Source organism: Rhinichthys klamathensis, unplaced genomic scaffold (genome assembly GCF_029890125.1).
Source record: "Rhinichthys klamathensis goyatoka isolate OS25496 unplaced genomic scaffold, OSU_Roscu_1.1 h1tg000296l_1, whole genome shotgun sequence".
NCBI classification, from domain to species: Eukaryota; Metazoa; Chordata; class Actinopteri; order Cypriniformes; family Leuciscidae; genus Rhinichthys; species Rhinichthys klamathensis.
The window spans coordinates 2,666,398-2,682,210 of NW_026606815.1; the positions used below are offsets into that span (position 1 = coordinate 2,666,398).

A 15,813-nucleotide genomic window follows, 5' to 3' on the forward strand; every position below is an offset into this window, starting at 1 on the left:
ATGAAATAGTTAGCACAACAATGTCATCTGGGGCAAGTTTTTTATTTATTACAAATATAGTGGATAACACTCATTCTATAGTGGATAACACTCATTCTTTTTAGAAGTAATCTAGTGAAAGACTTAAATACGAGATATAATGAAAGTGTGTAATGGTTCCCTGTAAGATTTTTTTTTCCCATTGTGGTAAGTTCCACAGAAATGACAAGACCAGTGTGTTTGTATCATTATTTTTAAAAGGATGCTGTCCAAATAATTTAGCCCCCAGTGTATATTATACAGGCCACACAATCTTCTGTTTCTGAAAAGAATGGATATGCCAAGATTAATTTTATGTCTGCATTACAGAGTTATAACTGGATACATTCCACTAGTTTATATTTGCATGTAAATATGGAGAACTCGTTTTCTCTGTTTCATTGAGACTCACATCTGCTTTAATTGTGCTGCCATGCATAATTTAGCCAATATCTGACAGTCCTGTAAAATGGAAGAAAATTGCTATTACACTCGGGAAAAAGGCCTGAAATATGATTATGATTATACGCTTGCTTTAATTATATTAGAAAACAACAATAGCCAAAGTGTGTTTTTGGCCTCTAGCGTGTACATCTTCAAACTGTGCAAGTACAACTTATAAATGAAATTTATTTTTTAAAGGAATAGTTCAGCCATGAATGAAAATTGCCATAAATTGAATCACCCTCATGCCGTTCCAAACGCTTATGACTTTCTTTTTCTTTGGAACACAAGTTGAAAGTTCATGACAAATGTCCAATTTGTGAATAGTTAACTCTTTTGAATCGGATCTTTGCAAGGAATCAGATTGAGTTTACAAAATGATTCGTTCACAGATCAGACAGATCTGGTTCTTGCTGATTCAGCGTTTGGGTTAATAGCTTACTAGAGAGGAACTTAAATTCGATTTCTCGCACCAAGCTAACGCGTGACATCAAAATAATTATATTTTACATTTAAAAATCTTTTATGGTGCGTTTTAGTCCCCATAATTGCTTAAAGAATAGCCAGTGCATGAATTGAAACTTCCACGAAAGAAAGTCGTTTTGGTCCGGAATGATACAAGGGTGAGTCGGGTGAACTAATCCTTTTTAAGTTACCTCCCTGGTAATATAAGATTTTTAACAACATCTTTACAGTGCATCTAAATGAATCTCACATTGGAGTAAACTCCTCACGTTAATTGGAATCCTCACGTCCACAATAGTATTACCTCAATCTCCATCCACAATCTTTAAAACTCTCCCTCTGCTGAGCTTTGTCCTTCCCTGCTCTCACTTATCTCAGAGCCACCAGGCCTGCACTTCAGCCTTTCTCTTTAATTAACTGCAGCAGGTTTGGTGGTGGTGGAGGCCATTCTCCAGGATTAAGAGCAATAATTCTACACTGTGTACTCCGCTTTAAGGGCACCGTTTTCCTCTGAGCCCACAGGGTCATAGTGCCAGCCAATTAGACAGAGACAAAGCTTGGAACGACGAAGGCTTTCTCCTTTCTGTTGGTGTGGGGAATGACAGAACCTGTGGAGCAGAAAAGCTCATGGCCGAACTTACTGAGATGGAGTAATTGGAGGAAGTGTGGAAAGCGAGACCGTGCTTTCCCCGAAGAATGCATTTTTTTATTTATTAGTCCGTGTCGTTAAATGTGGGTTATGTTATATAGGACTTCTGTGCAGCTGAAAGGGACTGTGAGACTGTGAACTATCACAATTTTACTCTGGCTACTGGCTATCTTTGTAATGTTGGCGCTCACCTCATTTTCTAAGTGTGCAGTTTGCCATAAGCTCTTGTTGACTTAAATAGTTTTGGATATTTCAGTCTTTCCAACATGGTTTAAACCAATTTGCTTAAATCACTATAATAAAAACAGTATTTTTCAGACTGGCATTTTAGAGTGAACAAACTCTGTGCTTTGAAAGGCGGACTTTCATTGCTATAGACGCCATTTTGAACACTGCATTTTTTTTTTTTTTTTTTTTACTTTTCTGATGGGTGGTCCATCTCTTCATTAAAGTATTTCTGAATTTCACATGGGAAGTTGGCAATAATAATAATAATAATTAATAACATCAATCATACAGAAATACAACTGAAAAACTACTGCTATTAACAACAACAAAAAACATTATATAATTGTTATTATTTCAGAGAGAGAATCAACATGCACCAATGCAACATTTTTCTTTATATCCTAATCATTTGTTAACAACATGCACTCATTACTTCAATGAGCTCATTGTTTCTGCATTAAATTGATACATTGTTTAAATGAATATATTGTTAGGTAAGTGCATGATTATTTTTATGTAGGTACATTTCTGAAATCCATAACTTGGACAGGACACAGTCACCTCTGATAACAGATCACTCTAAATTGTAACACATGCATTTTCTGTAAAGCTGCTTTGAAATGATACGTAAATAGAAAATAAACGTAAATTGAATTGAATTATTATTTCTGTTTTCCACATAACTCAATAATAATAATAAAAAAAATAATAAAAAAAAAATATTTATTACTATTATTATTATTTGCTTGTGACTTAACTATTGCCATGTACAGCACAAGTTATTGTTCAATTCTTAAAATCCAATCTTGAAATTCACATCATGATTGTAAACTGCTATGACCCCGTACAAGCCTGTAACTGACTGTGGAGTAACAGCTTGCAGGATCGCAGCTCCGTGGACACATGGTGCACAGAGGTGAATCCCAGCAGAGCAAAGCCGCAGCGGCCCTCAGCAAAGTGCAAGTCTGTTCTCTCAGCTGATGAGCTCCACGGTGTCTGTGAGGCTAATCAGGGAGCAGCCGGACCCTGCTCTACAGGCGCAGTCACAGAAGCAGATGGCCAATTCTAGAGAGAGAGAGACCGAGAGGGAGGAAAGGAAAGAAGGAAGGAAGAGAGAGAGTCAAGCATGCAGTAAAGATCAGCCGGCCGTCTCTGCTGGATGAAGCTGGCTCAGTGGATAAGCAGCGACCAGAAGCGGAGCATCCTGACAGTTTGCCTTGCACTAACTAAACTCTTGGAGTAAATCAATAAACTAATTGGAATCTGTCAGCACGAGATGTGTTATCGTTCAGTGCATCTTTGTTGTTTTGGGTAAGGTCTACACAAGTGGGGAGGGGGGCTGTCAGTTTTGTGTCTGTTTATCTCTCTATTGATTTTTTTTTTTTTTAAGATAGTGAAAAAAAACAACATATTCTTTTTCTGTGTTATTAAAGTGTGCCTGGTCAGTTGATGCCAATATTTATGTTTAATGAAATGCCATAATTTCCTATATTTCCCAACCGTTCAATAGGGTATAGTCTATGATTGTCAGGGAGCAGGAGAAGATCAGCCATTTTAGTTAGATAACAATTAAGATAATAATTAATTATTAGTTAATAATTAATTAATATGCAGTGGTTATAAGTGGTGTACAAATTTTTCTCAGTGTTAAAATGTAATTTAACTTTTTCCCCGCCATTGACGCAATTTTTCCGTCTTTCCGTGTTTTCACTGTTATACGGTATAGGGGCCGCTATTACGCATCTTCTGAAAGTAATCTCCTGATCAAAACAAATGCAAAGAAGATGCAGAAACAAGCGATATCATATGCAATCATATGTAAAATAACATGATCACCAACATTAAACAGCATAGCCTAAATAAAATCTGAATGAAATTCCAGGACGAGCTGTAGGACTGTGATGCTTTAGGGGTGTTGATGGACTCTATCTTCTCCATCTATGTTTTAATCATCGTTCTGAATCCGATCCAGACGTAGTCTTTGACAAAAAGGATTTTTTTCTCAGCTTTTTGCTCAATTTAATTTTTTTTTTTTTTATGAAACTTACCCACATTCAAGTGCTGATAAAAAACAGAATGCATGAAGCTATAATAAAAGGAGTGTTTTTGTTTAAAAGCAGAGGGTATTTTCTTTCTTTTGATATAGGCATTGCATGGTCAGACATTCATACAACAAAATATCCTGGGGGCCATTAAACTTTTGTGAAAATGATCAAAAACGCTGGTGTTGGGCAGCTGACAACTTTTTTTTTTTTTTTACGCTGGCGGGGAAAGAGTTAACACATCCAAAATTGAAGGCATTCAATCATACTGTAGGTTGATTCCACTGAAAAGTATAAATAAGTCAATTCACCTTCATTTCTAGTGCTTTATACAATACATATTGTTTGAAAGCAGCTTCACAGTAATAAACAGGAAAATATTAATCAATGATGCAGACTTCTTATAGATATGACACAAAAATTGTGCTGTAAAGCAGCTCTACAGAAGACCATTATTCAGCTCAATTCCATTCAGTGTTGATTCAGTTCAGTTTAATGTCTGTGTAAAGTTCATCAATTATGAAATAAGTTCAGTTACACTAGAAATAATACTGTTGCTCTATCAAAATATTCTTTTGTTTACATCTTAGCCAGCTTGACACACCAGCACTGTCTCAACAAATGGCGTGAGTTTGAGGGTTTGTCCAGCCAATAGAAAATGTGTGAAATCTGTTTGAGAACAGTAATTAGATTTGATATTCAATTCTGTGAAAACAGTGGTGAAAAGATGACTTACTTCGCCTTTAAAGGACAGTTAACTCTCCTCATTTAGTCACCCTTATGTTGTTCTAAATCTGAATGATTTTTTTTTTTTTTTTTTACATATAATCGGTGGTATCCAATGTTCTGTTGACATTTGACTTTAATTGCATGGACAAAAACAGTTGAAACATTCTTCAAAATATCTTCTTTTGTGTTCCAAAATAAGGTCATACAAGTTTGGAACAACATGAGGGTAAGTAAATGATGCATTATTGCAATATCTATAGAAATATTATTGCTTAGTTTATTTTTTTTTTTTTTTATGTTAGTCAATGACACTCAAAATATCAGTGTAGAGAGGCGGAGAAAGACAATTTGTAACATAATTGTACAAAAGTAGAAACTACTGTTGATCAGAAGTTGCTGCAGACTGGGGTATTTAACATCCCTTTTTTTTACAGGATCCAAAAAAATTGAGTTAACTTTTTTTTTTTTGTGCGAGTAAAGTGTCTTGCTTTCATCTCCTGGCATCTTCTCCAACATGATTTGAGCTGCAGTAGTAGCTACACACTTCTTCGTCTTTTCACGTTTTATGACGAGTGGCAACCAGTGATGAGGTGCAATATGCCAAATACATTAATAAGTGTCAACCAGATTACTGGTGCTAGATTATTTACATTATCATATATGTAACATAATATCAATATTTCCTGGTTATCGTCAATACCGGCGGATTGGTGACACATCTAATGTAAAGTGAAAAGGGATTGCTACAATCATCCAACTGTTGATAGAAGTAAGAAAGCAGAACTTTTCTGTCATCGCTGATTTATCTCTAGACTTGGGAGCCAAAGCACAGAGCAGAAGTGGAGAATTGGGGGGGAACACCAGACTTTACCAGTAATGAGACTGTGGATCCCTGCAAGGTTCTGTTCCTTGACAAATGATAAATGTTTTTCATACCAGACCGAAAAGCTGCGCTCAACTGCCTTAGTTCCTTATATGCTGCGGGTTCATGCACAAGTACTTTTTCAAGTACAATCATATACAGAGAGGAGGAATTTGTGAGAGATTTCTTTTATTTTGGGTTAGTTGCATTACCAGACACATGTTTTGAGTCAGCCGTGATCCACCATAAATAATAAAGAAATCTTTTTCTCATTGGCCATATGGACTCCTCCTCCTCGTTCTGCATGAGCAGCATGTCAGAGATATTATCCCTCACACAGCTGGAGACCACATTAGACATGCAAAATGCCAACAACAGGCCGCTATCAATTCTGTGTACTGTTTGGTGCTCTGCACGCTTGCACAGAGGGCTCTAATTATTTCACTAGTTGCTCAAAGTTGCCAAATTTGTGCTGTGAAAAGGGAAGCAATTATTTGCATCTTTCTCTCTCTCTCTTCTTTTTGTCCGTGCTGTGTGTCTGCTCTGGCACATGAGTTGCAAACATCCCACCTAATCAAATCAGATCAATGAAGAATTTGTAAGGAGGCAGAGGCGTCACGAGTTGACAAATCTTGCATGTCAGACACAATGCAAAAATCACGGGGCGGATGGAAGCAGGGCGGGGGTACAGAATCAAGGCCGTGTCTGCCTCCACCAGCACCAGCTGTGCCTGCTTTATGTATGCAGCCATGGACAAACAACAGATGGGCCTCCTTCTTCAGTTTGTTGTTTAATGGTCGCTGTTTTGCTTTTCCATCCTTATTATCCCACCTACAATTCCAATCTGCCATTTTAAGCTGTTTTGTTTTTTTATATTTTTTTTTATTTACTTGCATGCAGACTCTGTAGTAGTAAAATTACACTTTTTACATGAAACATTGAATCCGTGGCAGAAGGACACTAATCCTTAATAAACCTAATACTTGCTTATCGAAATACTCGCTTACTAACTACTTCCCTCTGGCAGGCATTATAGATTTAAGAACAATTTTCTCCCTCACGCAATCTGTTGAGTCCATTATATTATATCATATTTAAAGTTTTATTTTTCATAGTTACACTTCTAATGAACAGTTTGGGGTCAGCATGATTTGTTTCTTTTTTGAAGGATATCATTTTTTTATTCAGCAAGGATGCATTAAATTCATCAAAAGTGACATTAAAGGCATTTATAATGTTAGAAATCTTTTCTATTTCAAATAAATGCTGTTCTTTTAAGCTTTCTAATTATCAAAGAATCCTGTAAAAAATGTAGCAGTTTCCACAAAAATAATAAGCAGCACAACTGTTTTCAACATTGTTGATGATAATAATAATAAATATTTCTTGATCAGCAAATCAGCATATTAGAATGATTTCTGTAATGATGTTGAAAATGACGCTGAAAATGTAGCTTTAACATCACAGGAATAAATTACACATAAAGAGACACTGTTGTGAAAATCAAGTTTTTAAGGTTGTTTATATGTCTATGTGGTGTTTTTTTTTATGTTTTCAGAACAAACCATGTGTCAACACCATTGCTGAGTATTTTCTCCTTAAAACTGCAGTGAACCAAAGACAGTCTCAAAAACACGGTTTGAAATCGCTGGTGTTTCTGATGTCACAAACTACCTTGTAGCCAATCACGTCTACGTGCGGGCGGGCTTTAGTATATCATTAACTATGACTGCACTGAAGCAGTGCAGTCTCAAGAGAAGGTATATTTTTCTGTTGATATGAAAAATCGGGTACATTTAGCAATATAGCGGGTGAATTATGTATATGATGTATATTACGATGTTATGATGAACTATATGCCTTTCTCCACTGATGTTCTAAGTTGTTCAAAGCGTTGATGTGTAAGTTGTTCATTATTAGCTGTTTGATAACGTAGTCAAGCAAAAGGCTAATCATATTAATTACCATTATGTGTCCAACGTTGTAAAGAGCGAGACCTTTGTGCAGGGTTTACTACAGTAACTTGACTAAAAGTGGAGTGAGTGAGTGGAGACGGGGCTTATTAGCATATTCATGGGACACGTATATCACATGAAGCAAGGGTGTACATTAAAGCTATTTTAAGGCATGGATATTATTTTTTTTTACAGGAAAACTACTATTTAAATATGTCGTTTTGGTGATCAAAGATAAGTTTTACGGGATAAAATGATTGCCTACAGGGGGACCTTAAGATAAAAAAATGGTATTCACAATATTGCAGTTTTTACTGTGTTTTTGATCAAATAAATGTAGCCTTGGTGAGCACAAAATGATTATTTAAAAAAATAAATAAATAGGCCCCAGTGAAACCTTTGTGTAAAAATGTTGTAATATTGGCTGGCAAAAATTCTGGTATTATAGTCATCTAGGTAGTTTAAGTTTAAATATACATATACAGAAAATTGGCATACTATGTATAGGCCTATATGAACTGTATACTAGAGCAATAGTAAGAGTATGCCAGCATGCTAAACATAGCCATGGGCATTGGGCAACTGCAGTCTTCAAAAAATATTAAGCTTTTTGTAATAAGAAAACAAAGGATTATTGAAGCCATCAATGAATTGCTCTTTGCCTGTCCATGTAAATGTCTCACTTATTACCTAGGAGACATTGAGACTATTTTAGTTCTGGTGTATGGCTGCCGAAGTGATTTACAGAAATGAATGAGTCTTCTAATCAAGCTGAGAGCGAATTAGACCTTGATAATGCACCAGAGATAATGAGCGACACATGACTTTACCATCTATGCAATGACACCTGCCCAGTGGTGCAAATCCACCAAATAGATCTTAATGAAATGAGAATGTGTTCTGCCGCCATTACAACAAATACCTCTGGTGTGTCAAGGCTATTTATGAACTGAAGGTTCTGATATGTTAGTAGATTAGGTTAAGCATTAGAGAAAATAATGAAAAATATGTGGATTTGATTAGCTGCTTCTTCTGAAAATATTGAGATTGATGTTTACTCTCATAATGAAAGCTGCAAAGAATAAATGGCGGATGATTTGCTTACTTTTTGAATGGGACGTCATCAGTGCACCGGCCAGGGAGTCAGTCGCTTCTAAGGTGTCCCGTTGTCAAAATCGCTCGAGTGCACTGAAACGTACAATCCCTTGAAAATTACAAAAATGCTTTGGCTGCTCATTATATTTACTTCAGAAATGTCTCCTTAAGTCTCCCAAGAGTGATTATATAAAGACAACATTTTATTTGTTCTGTTTTTAAAAGAGTAATTGTCTATCATCTCTAATGTGCATGATGCGTACAGCCCTGCAAATATGTTTGGGAAGTATTATATAGGATTTAGAGTTTTTTCTGCAATTTTATTCTACTGAGATTCTACAAATTACATTTTTGGTAACAGTGTAAAAGTCGGTAACACTTTACTTGAAGGGGTGTGCATAAGACTAACATGACACCATATTCATAACATGTGTCATGTCATGATTATGAAGAAGGAAGTTTTATGCATGTTTGTGACAACTGTCATTAAGTGTCATTCGCTCAGTTATGACATTTTTAATGCAAATATGACATTGTTTGAGATGTCTTTGTTATGACACCTTGACATAAACCAATACATCATAACCTGTCAGTGTCTTTGTCATGACAACTTGACATTACCATAACCTGTCATAAACATGACATAGCAGATTAATTATCAAACTTAAGAAACCACTTAGCTTTATTGGTTAACATTACATTAAACTGTCAGGTGGTTGGTTTTGACATTGGCTGTCATGAAGCCATTATAACTGTTTAATGACAAATTCAATTTGTACCACTATGGTTGAGGTCACGAAAAATATTCATGACACAGTTATAATGGCCTCATGACAGCCAATGTCAAAACCAACCACATGACAGTTTAACTTAATTTACTGTCAAGTTGTCATGACAAAGACACTGACATGTTATGGTTTATGTCAAGGTGTCATAACAAAGACATCTTAAACAATGTCATATTTGCATTCAAAATGTCATTATTGAGCGAAAGACACTTAATGACAGTTGTCATAAACATGCATAATCCCTACTTCATATTCATGACATATGTCATGTCATGGTTATGAAGGTGTCATGTCAGTCTACCCTAATCCTTGCTGAATATAAGGTATTTATAAAAAAAAAAAAAAAATCTTACTGACCCCAAACTTTTGAATGGTAGTGTACATAGATCTGTTTTTCTTAACCCCAAAAAATGCAGGGCAAGTTCTTATGAATCCTTATTTCACTGCAGTTTTCAACAGCTACTGTACAATGAAAATGCATGATGATGTATTATACAGGGATGTTGCCAGCTATGTTTTAATGCACAATGCCATAATCATGTCATCAGTGTCCCAGTGTTTAATGGATGAAAGCCTTTGTTAATTTCACATTTATATGTTCATGATATACTAATTCACACCATGGGGACATTTGAAAGTGGAAGGAAGCACAGACACATTTGTGGTTGTTGAGGCTTTCTTAAAGACTTTTTTAAAATTCTCATGTCTTTATAAATTAAGGAATATCTAATTATAGGATGACTATTTTGGAAGTGAAACCACAGCATAATTAATCACAATCCACTGCAAGCCAATTAGCTCTTTCCGTTGCCCCGCCCCCTCTCTTCAGTATCGCACGTTGCCGTCACTCGGTTATTGTCTATGGTTATTGTTCAACTGCAATGAACTGACAGATGCGGCAGCAGACTCTCTCTCCCTACCTTATGAAGTAATAACATGGCTGACTGACCTCAACAGGAAGCCAGCAGTGATATGCGGTTGACATTCGACAGCGCTGTGCATATAGAAAAAGCCAGTGAAAATGACCCCACGTCTCTGGCTGTTGTCCAGTACAAACGACAGAAAAAGAGGAATGTGCACTCGGGAAATATAATGTATTCTTTCAGCATGATTCCTAGATATTTAAAACCTGTATGTTTCTCTGTGAAGATGGTAAGAAAAGGGTTGGCCGAGAGGGGAGGAGGGGTTGTACTACGCCTTTCGACAATGATGAATGTGTTTAGGGCAGAAGTACCTGCGTGAGAGAAGCCGAGGTTTCCATGATGAAATGCTGCATTGTAATTTGCCACCTTGTGATTTGTAAATTCTCCCACCTCCTCTTCATCTTTTATCCCTCCACCTCCCTTTTCTTCATGCAAGTGCACTGTGAAAACTGTCTGTGAATCTATAAAACTCATCGGATCTTTAATTAGAGCTAACACCACAACATCTGTCATATGCTGTAATCAGTGTGGTTTTTACAGTTACAAATCTCTTGATAGTACTACCAACCTAGATCCTGTAAAGGTGAAAACAAAACAGTTTTTAGTAGTCAGTTGTAAAGCTGTACATACACTGTAGCTATCAGTGACATTCAATTCAACGTTTGGGGTCGAGTCTCTTATGCTCAGAGGCAGCATTTATTTGATCAGAAATACAGTACAAACAGTAATATTGTGACATTATTATAACTTAAAATATCTTTTTTCTATTTTAATATATATTAAAATATAATGTGTTCCTTTGATGAAAAGCTGAATTTTCAGCATCATTACTCCAGTCTTTAGTGTCATGATCCTTCAGAAATCAGTCTAAAATACTGTTATTCCTGTTATAAATATTATTCCTAATTATTATCGATGTAAACAACAATTGTGCTGCCTAATATATTTGTGGAAACCGTGATACATTTGTTTCAAGAATCTTTGACAATTAAAAAAAGTAAAAACAGTATTTATTTGAAATAGAAATGTCTTTACTGCCACTTTGATCAATTTAATGTGTCCTTGCAAAATAAATGTATTTATTTCTTTTATTTATTTATTAATAAATATAAAATTATTGACCTGATTTTTTTTTTAATGGTTAGATTTCCATTTGTTGTTTACACAGGGGCTGGATTTAAAGGGATACTCCACTTTTTTTTGGAAATAGGCTCATTTTACAACTCCCCCAGAGTTAAACTGTTGAGTTTTACCGTTTTTGAATCCATTCAGCCGATCTCCAGTTCTGGCGGTACCACTTTTAGCATAGCTTAGCATACATCATTGAAGTGGACAAGACCATTAGCATTTCTAAAAAAAAAAATGACCAAAGAGTTTCGATATTTTTCCTATTTAAAACTTGACTCTTCTGTAGTTACATCGTGCACTAAGACCGACGGAAAATGTAAAGTTGCGATTTTCTAGGCTGATATGGCTAGGAACTATACTCTCATTCCTGCGTAATAATCAAGAAACTTCACTGCCGTACCATGAGAGCAGCAGGCGTAATGATATGACGCAGCGCCTGAAAATAGGCTACCTTCCGTCAACACAACGGAACTATTTTCAGGCGCTGCGTCATATCATTGCGCCTGCTGCACTCATGGTACGGCAGTGAAGTTTCTTGATTATTACGCAGGAATGAGAGTATAGTTCCTAGCCATATCAGCCTAGAAAATCGCAACTTTACATTTTCCGTCGGTCTTAGTGCACGATGTAACTACAGAAGAGTCAAGTTTTAAATAGGAAAAATATCGAAACTCTTTGGTCATTTTTTTTTTAGAAATGCTAATGGTCTTGTCCACTTCAATGATGTATGCTAAAAGTGGTACCGCCAGAACCGGAGATCGGCTGAATGGATTCAAAAACGGTAAAACTCAACAGTTTAACTCTGGGGGAGTTGTAAAATGAGCCTATTTCCAAAAAAAGTGGAGTATCCCTTTAAGACCTTACACTTTCAACAAGCAACCAATGTTTTTTGACAGATCGTGTTATGTCTGGCATAATCCGATTCGCCAAAATAAATGCATCAGATTCCCCCTGAGCTCTATATTATTATTACAATCTTTTTTATCCATGAATTTTTAATACCCAGCACTTCTTTATATTCTCAAAAAAAGAAAGCATTCCTGTCACTTTAAGATGAATCACTTATGTTGTATTCCTCATTTTTAAGTCACTTTGCATAAAAGTGTCTTCTATATGAAGAGATGTAAATGTAGAGGAGAATTAATAAATGCAAGCTATTGGTTGGATACTCCACTTGTTCACTTGTTGAACTTGACAGTTCAAAATCTTTTATCTGAATTATTCACCAAGTGGAGAAGTGACAATAGTGTTTGATCTTTTTCTTTTGAGTCTGAGGTGGGAGTTGTCGTGCATGAGAAGGCATGAGAAATATCACACAGCAAATCATCAGAAGCGATACAAATGCAATGACAGTTTCCCTCCATTTGAAGTGATCATAAGGCTCTCAGTGGGAGTTGCCCTCCTTCCACGGGCATTTCCATATCATGATATGCATGTACACATGTGTTTTGTTGCGATACTGTATTTCATGGCACAGTCTATTTGAAGATGGATACTGGGTGGATTTAGTATGTAACTAATCAATTTCCTGTTTGTTTCACTTTTTTTGTGCAGGGTCTTCATGAGGAATGTCAGTACCTCTTTCAACCTCAGCTCATTGTTCAGAGGCTCATTGGCATTTCAGTGCTGTATCCTGGTTACTTCATTGACCAGATGATTCCTCTTCACAACAGATCTGTACTCTACAAGTGAGTGACTAATTTTAAATGACACACACACACACACGTTTTATGGGGACTTTCCATAGATGTAGTGATTTGTATACTGTACAAACTGTATATTCTATCCCCTTAAACTAACCCTATCCATAAACCTACCCATCATCACACAAAACTTTCTGCATTTTTACATTTTCAAAAAATATCACTTAGTATGATTTATAAGCTGTTTTCCTCATGGGGACCAAAACATGTCCCCACAAGGACAAGGATTTCGGATATTCCCATCTGTGTGGGGACACTTTGTCCCCATAATGTATACCATGCTTTTAATTATCAAGCGTGCATTAAATTGATCAAAAGTAACTGTACAGACATTTATAATGTTTCTTTTAAAATATTTCAAATAAATGTTTTTAAATGTGTTCATCAGAGAATCCTGATTTTTTTTTTATTATCACGGTTTCCACAAAAATATTAAGCAGCACAACTGTTTTCAACATTTATAATAATAAGAAGTGTTTCTTGAGCAGCATATCAGCATATTAGACTGATTTCTGAAGGACCATGTGACCCTGAAGACTGGAGTAATGATGCTGAAAATTTCAGCTTTGATATCACTGGAATACATTACATTTTAAATATATATTCAAATAGAAAATGGTTATTTTAGATTGAAATAATATTTCACAATATTACTGTATTTTTGATCAAAATAAATGCAAAATCTTACTGGACCCAAACTCTTGAAAAACATTAATAAAACTATTATTTTAAGATGTGAACATTTCTTTATTGGTGCCTTTGCAGACTTCCCGTCCTTATCAGATACTCAAACGCACACACCGTGCATTTCTCTCACCTTCTCTCTGGCTCTTTCTGCTCACAACACTTTACCATTCCACACACATCCTTCTCTCAAGCTTCCCTCCATTTCAGGCTTCTACTCTCATTAGGTTCAGATATTAAAGCTCTCCTCTCAATTAGCAAATAAAGTCTTTCTAAATGAAAAAGAGGAAAATGGAGGAGGGAGAGGTGATGAAATGCATTCATAAACACCAGGGTACACAGAAAAGACCTTGAGCACTGGACATTATGAAGATGGGCTTTTTGTATCATTAAAAGCTGGTTTCCGAAGGACAGTAAATTGCACATTGTGAGACTTGAACATTAGCTGTTTAATGGATGTCTGGATCTTAGTATACACTATTTTATAGTATATAGGAGGTCTGCCTCATGAAATAACTTAATGTGTATGAAGAAATAGGAATCCTCTTATATGTAATAAAATCCAGTGGACTATCCTTAATATGAGCATTAAACATAGCTCTCGTCATTGAGAGTGACAAAGATTAAATTACGTTTTTATAAGAATTTGTATTATTCAAACTAGGACATACTATTTAATCAGTTGTGAAATGCAAAACAATGCTGCATAAAATTGAACGAAGGGATAAATTAACCATGCAATAAATTATTTTTTTTAAGGTTTTAATTTCAAGGCAAATTTCAAAGATCAAGTTTATGTTCCAAGACGCTTGCTTTTTCCCCAAAGCAATCCAGCGGATCTGTAAACAAATTGTGTTCTGTTTGATTGAGCAGTTGGTGTGCTGTTCATATCGTTAATTATCAAAAACCAACAGACAAAGCCAATTGCGTCATGGCCAAAAATGTAGATATTAATTATTTATTCTAATTTCACGGTTGTTCTCAATCTCTGTTCAATTGAAAAGGGCAACTTGCGATTAGCTTCCTGATTAATTGTTATTGATGTAGAAAATTAAGACCAAGTGAAATCACTTGACTGTTTTATGCATTGTCAACAAGTTTGTTGAAATGTGCTGAAGTTTAAAGTTCTCCTGAGAGTACAAAAACACATTCCCATTCAAATGTTTCCTTTGCATTTCAATAAGCGTACTAATTGTGTTCAGTGCAGTCTCTTTAGACAATGTCAGCTCCAGTCAGTGTAGCTTTAAAGCAGATGTCCTCTACCTTTCTCTTCTTTGTACCTGGCAGAGTGTTCATCCCAAACTACATCTCTCGGGTGAAGGTACAGCTTGTGGACTGCAATACAAAGAACAGGAGCGGGGAGAGCTGTCCGGTTCTGCTGAAGATCCGCTCGAGGGCCCCGCCGGTGCATAACTCCAGCGCAATGGACTGCAGAGAGAACGTTCCCTGTGAGCTAGAGGTCCCACTGCCATCCTGGGAGCAGTGGTACTATATTTTGGTGGAGCGTTACCTCAGTAGCTCAGATGTCTACTTTCGTATTGGTGTTCAGGTTAAAGGTAAGAACTTGTTTTAAAGAGACCATTACATGCCCTTTTACAAAGTCTTGATTTTGTTTTTGGGTTCTACTAGATAAGGTTTTCATGTTTGAATGTTCAAAAAACCTTTTCCCATACCTCTCTTCCCAGTCTGTCAGAAACGCACTGTTTAGTTCCTGAAGCCCCTCCCTTTGAAAAGTGCAGTGTGCTCTGATGGTCGGCTGGATCAGTACCTTGTGACTGGTCAACCGAAATGTCACACCCCTTACGATAACCGCGAGTTTCAGCACAATTCTCAAACCTCTACAATGCTAGTTCATATGTGACAAAATCTTTACTCTGGGGGACTAAATAATGTCTATAATTAGCCATTAGCTAATACATTCTTAGATTTTACTCGCCAGTGTGTGTGTGTGTGTGTTAGAAGTATAAGTTTAGAATTGATGTATTTTCACTCGCTCAACACTCTGACTGAGCGCTTGAGAGTTTCGCTCTCCATGAAGCAATCTGTTGTATTTCAGCTCAAATGGATGTGCAGAGTACCTGTATTTGACGTACCGTAAAC

General features: G+C 36.2%; 2 protein-coding genes across 2 annotated transcripts in view; both read left to right on the plus strand.

Moving 5' to 3' along the window:
* Positions 1-15,813, plus strand: part of tmem8b (transmembrane protein 8B) — a 171,442-nt gene that overhangs the window by 78,547 nt on the left and 77,082 nt on the right. The window contains exons 4-5 of the mRNA XM_056270084.1: positions 12,881-13,014; positions 15,001-15,269. Coding sequence (XP_056126059.1) covers positions 12,881-13,014; positions 15,001-15,269 — 403 coding nt within the window. The remainder of the gene's footprint in view (positions 1-12,880; positions 13,015-15,000; positions 15,270-15,813) is intronic.
* Positions 1-15,813, plus strand: part of tars1 (threonyl-tRNA synthetase 1) — a 157,092-nt gene that overhangs the window by 3,253 nt on the left and 138,026 nt on the right. The gene's annotated exons all lie outside the window — the stretch shown is intronic.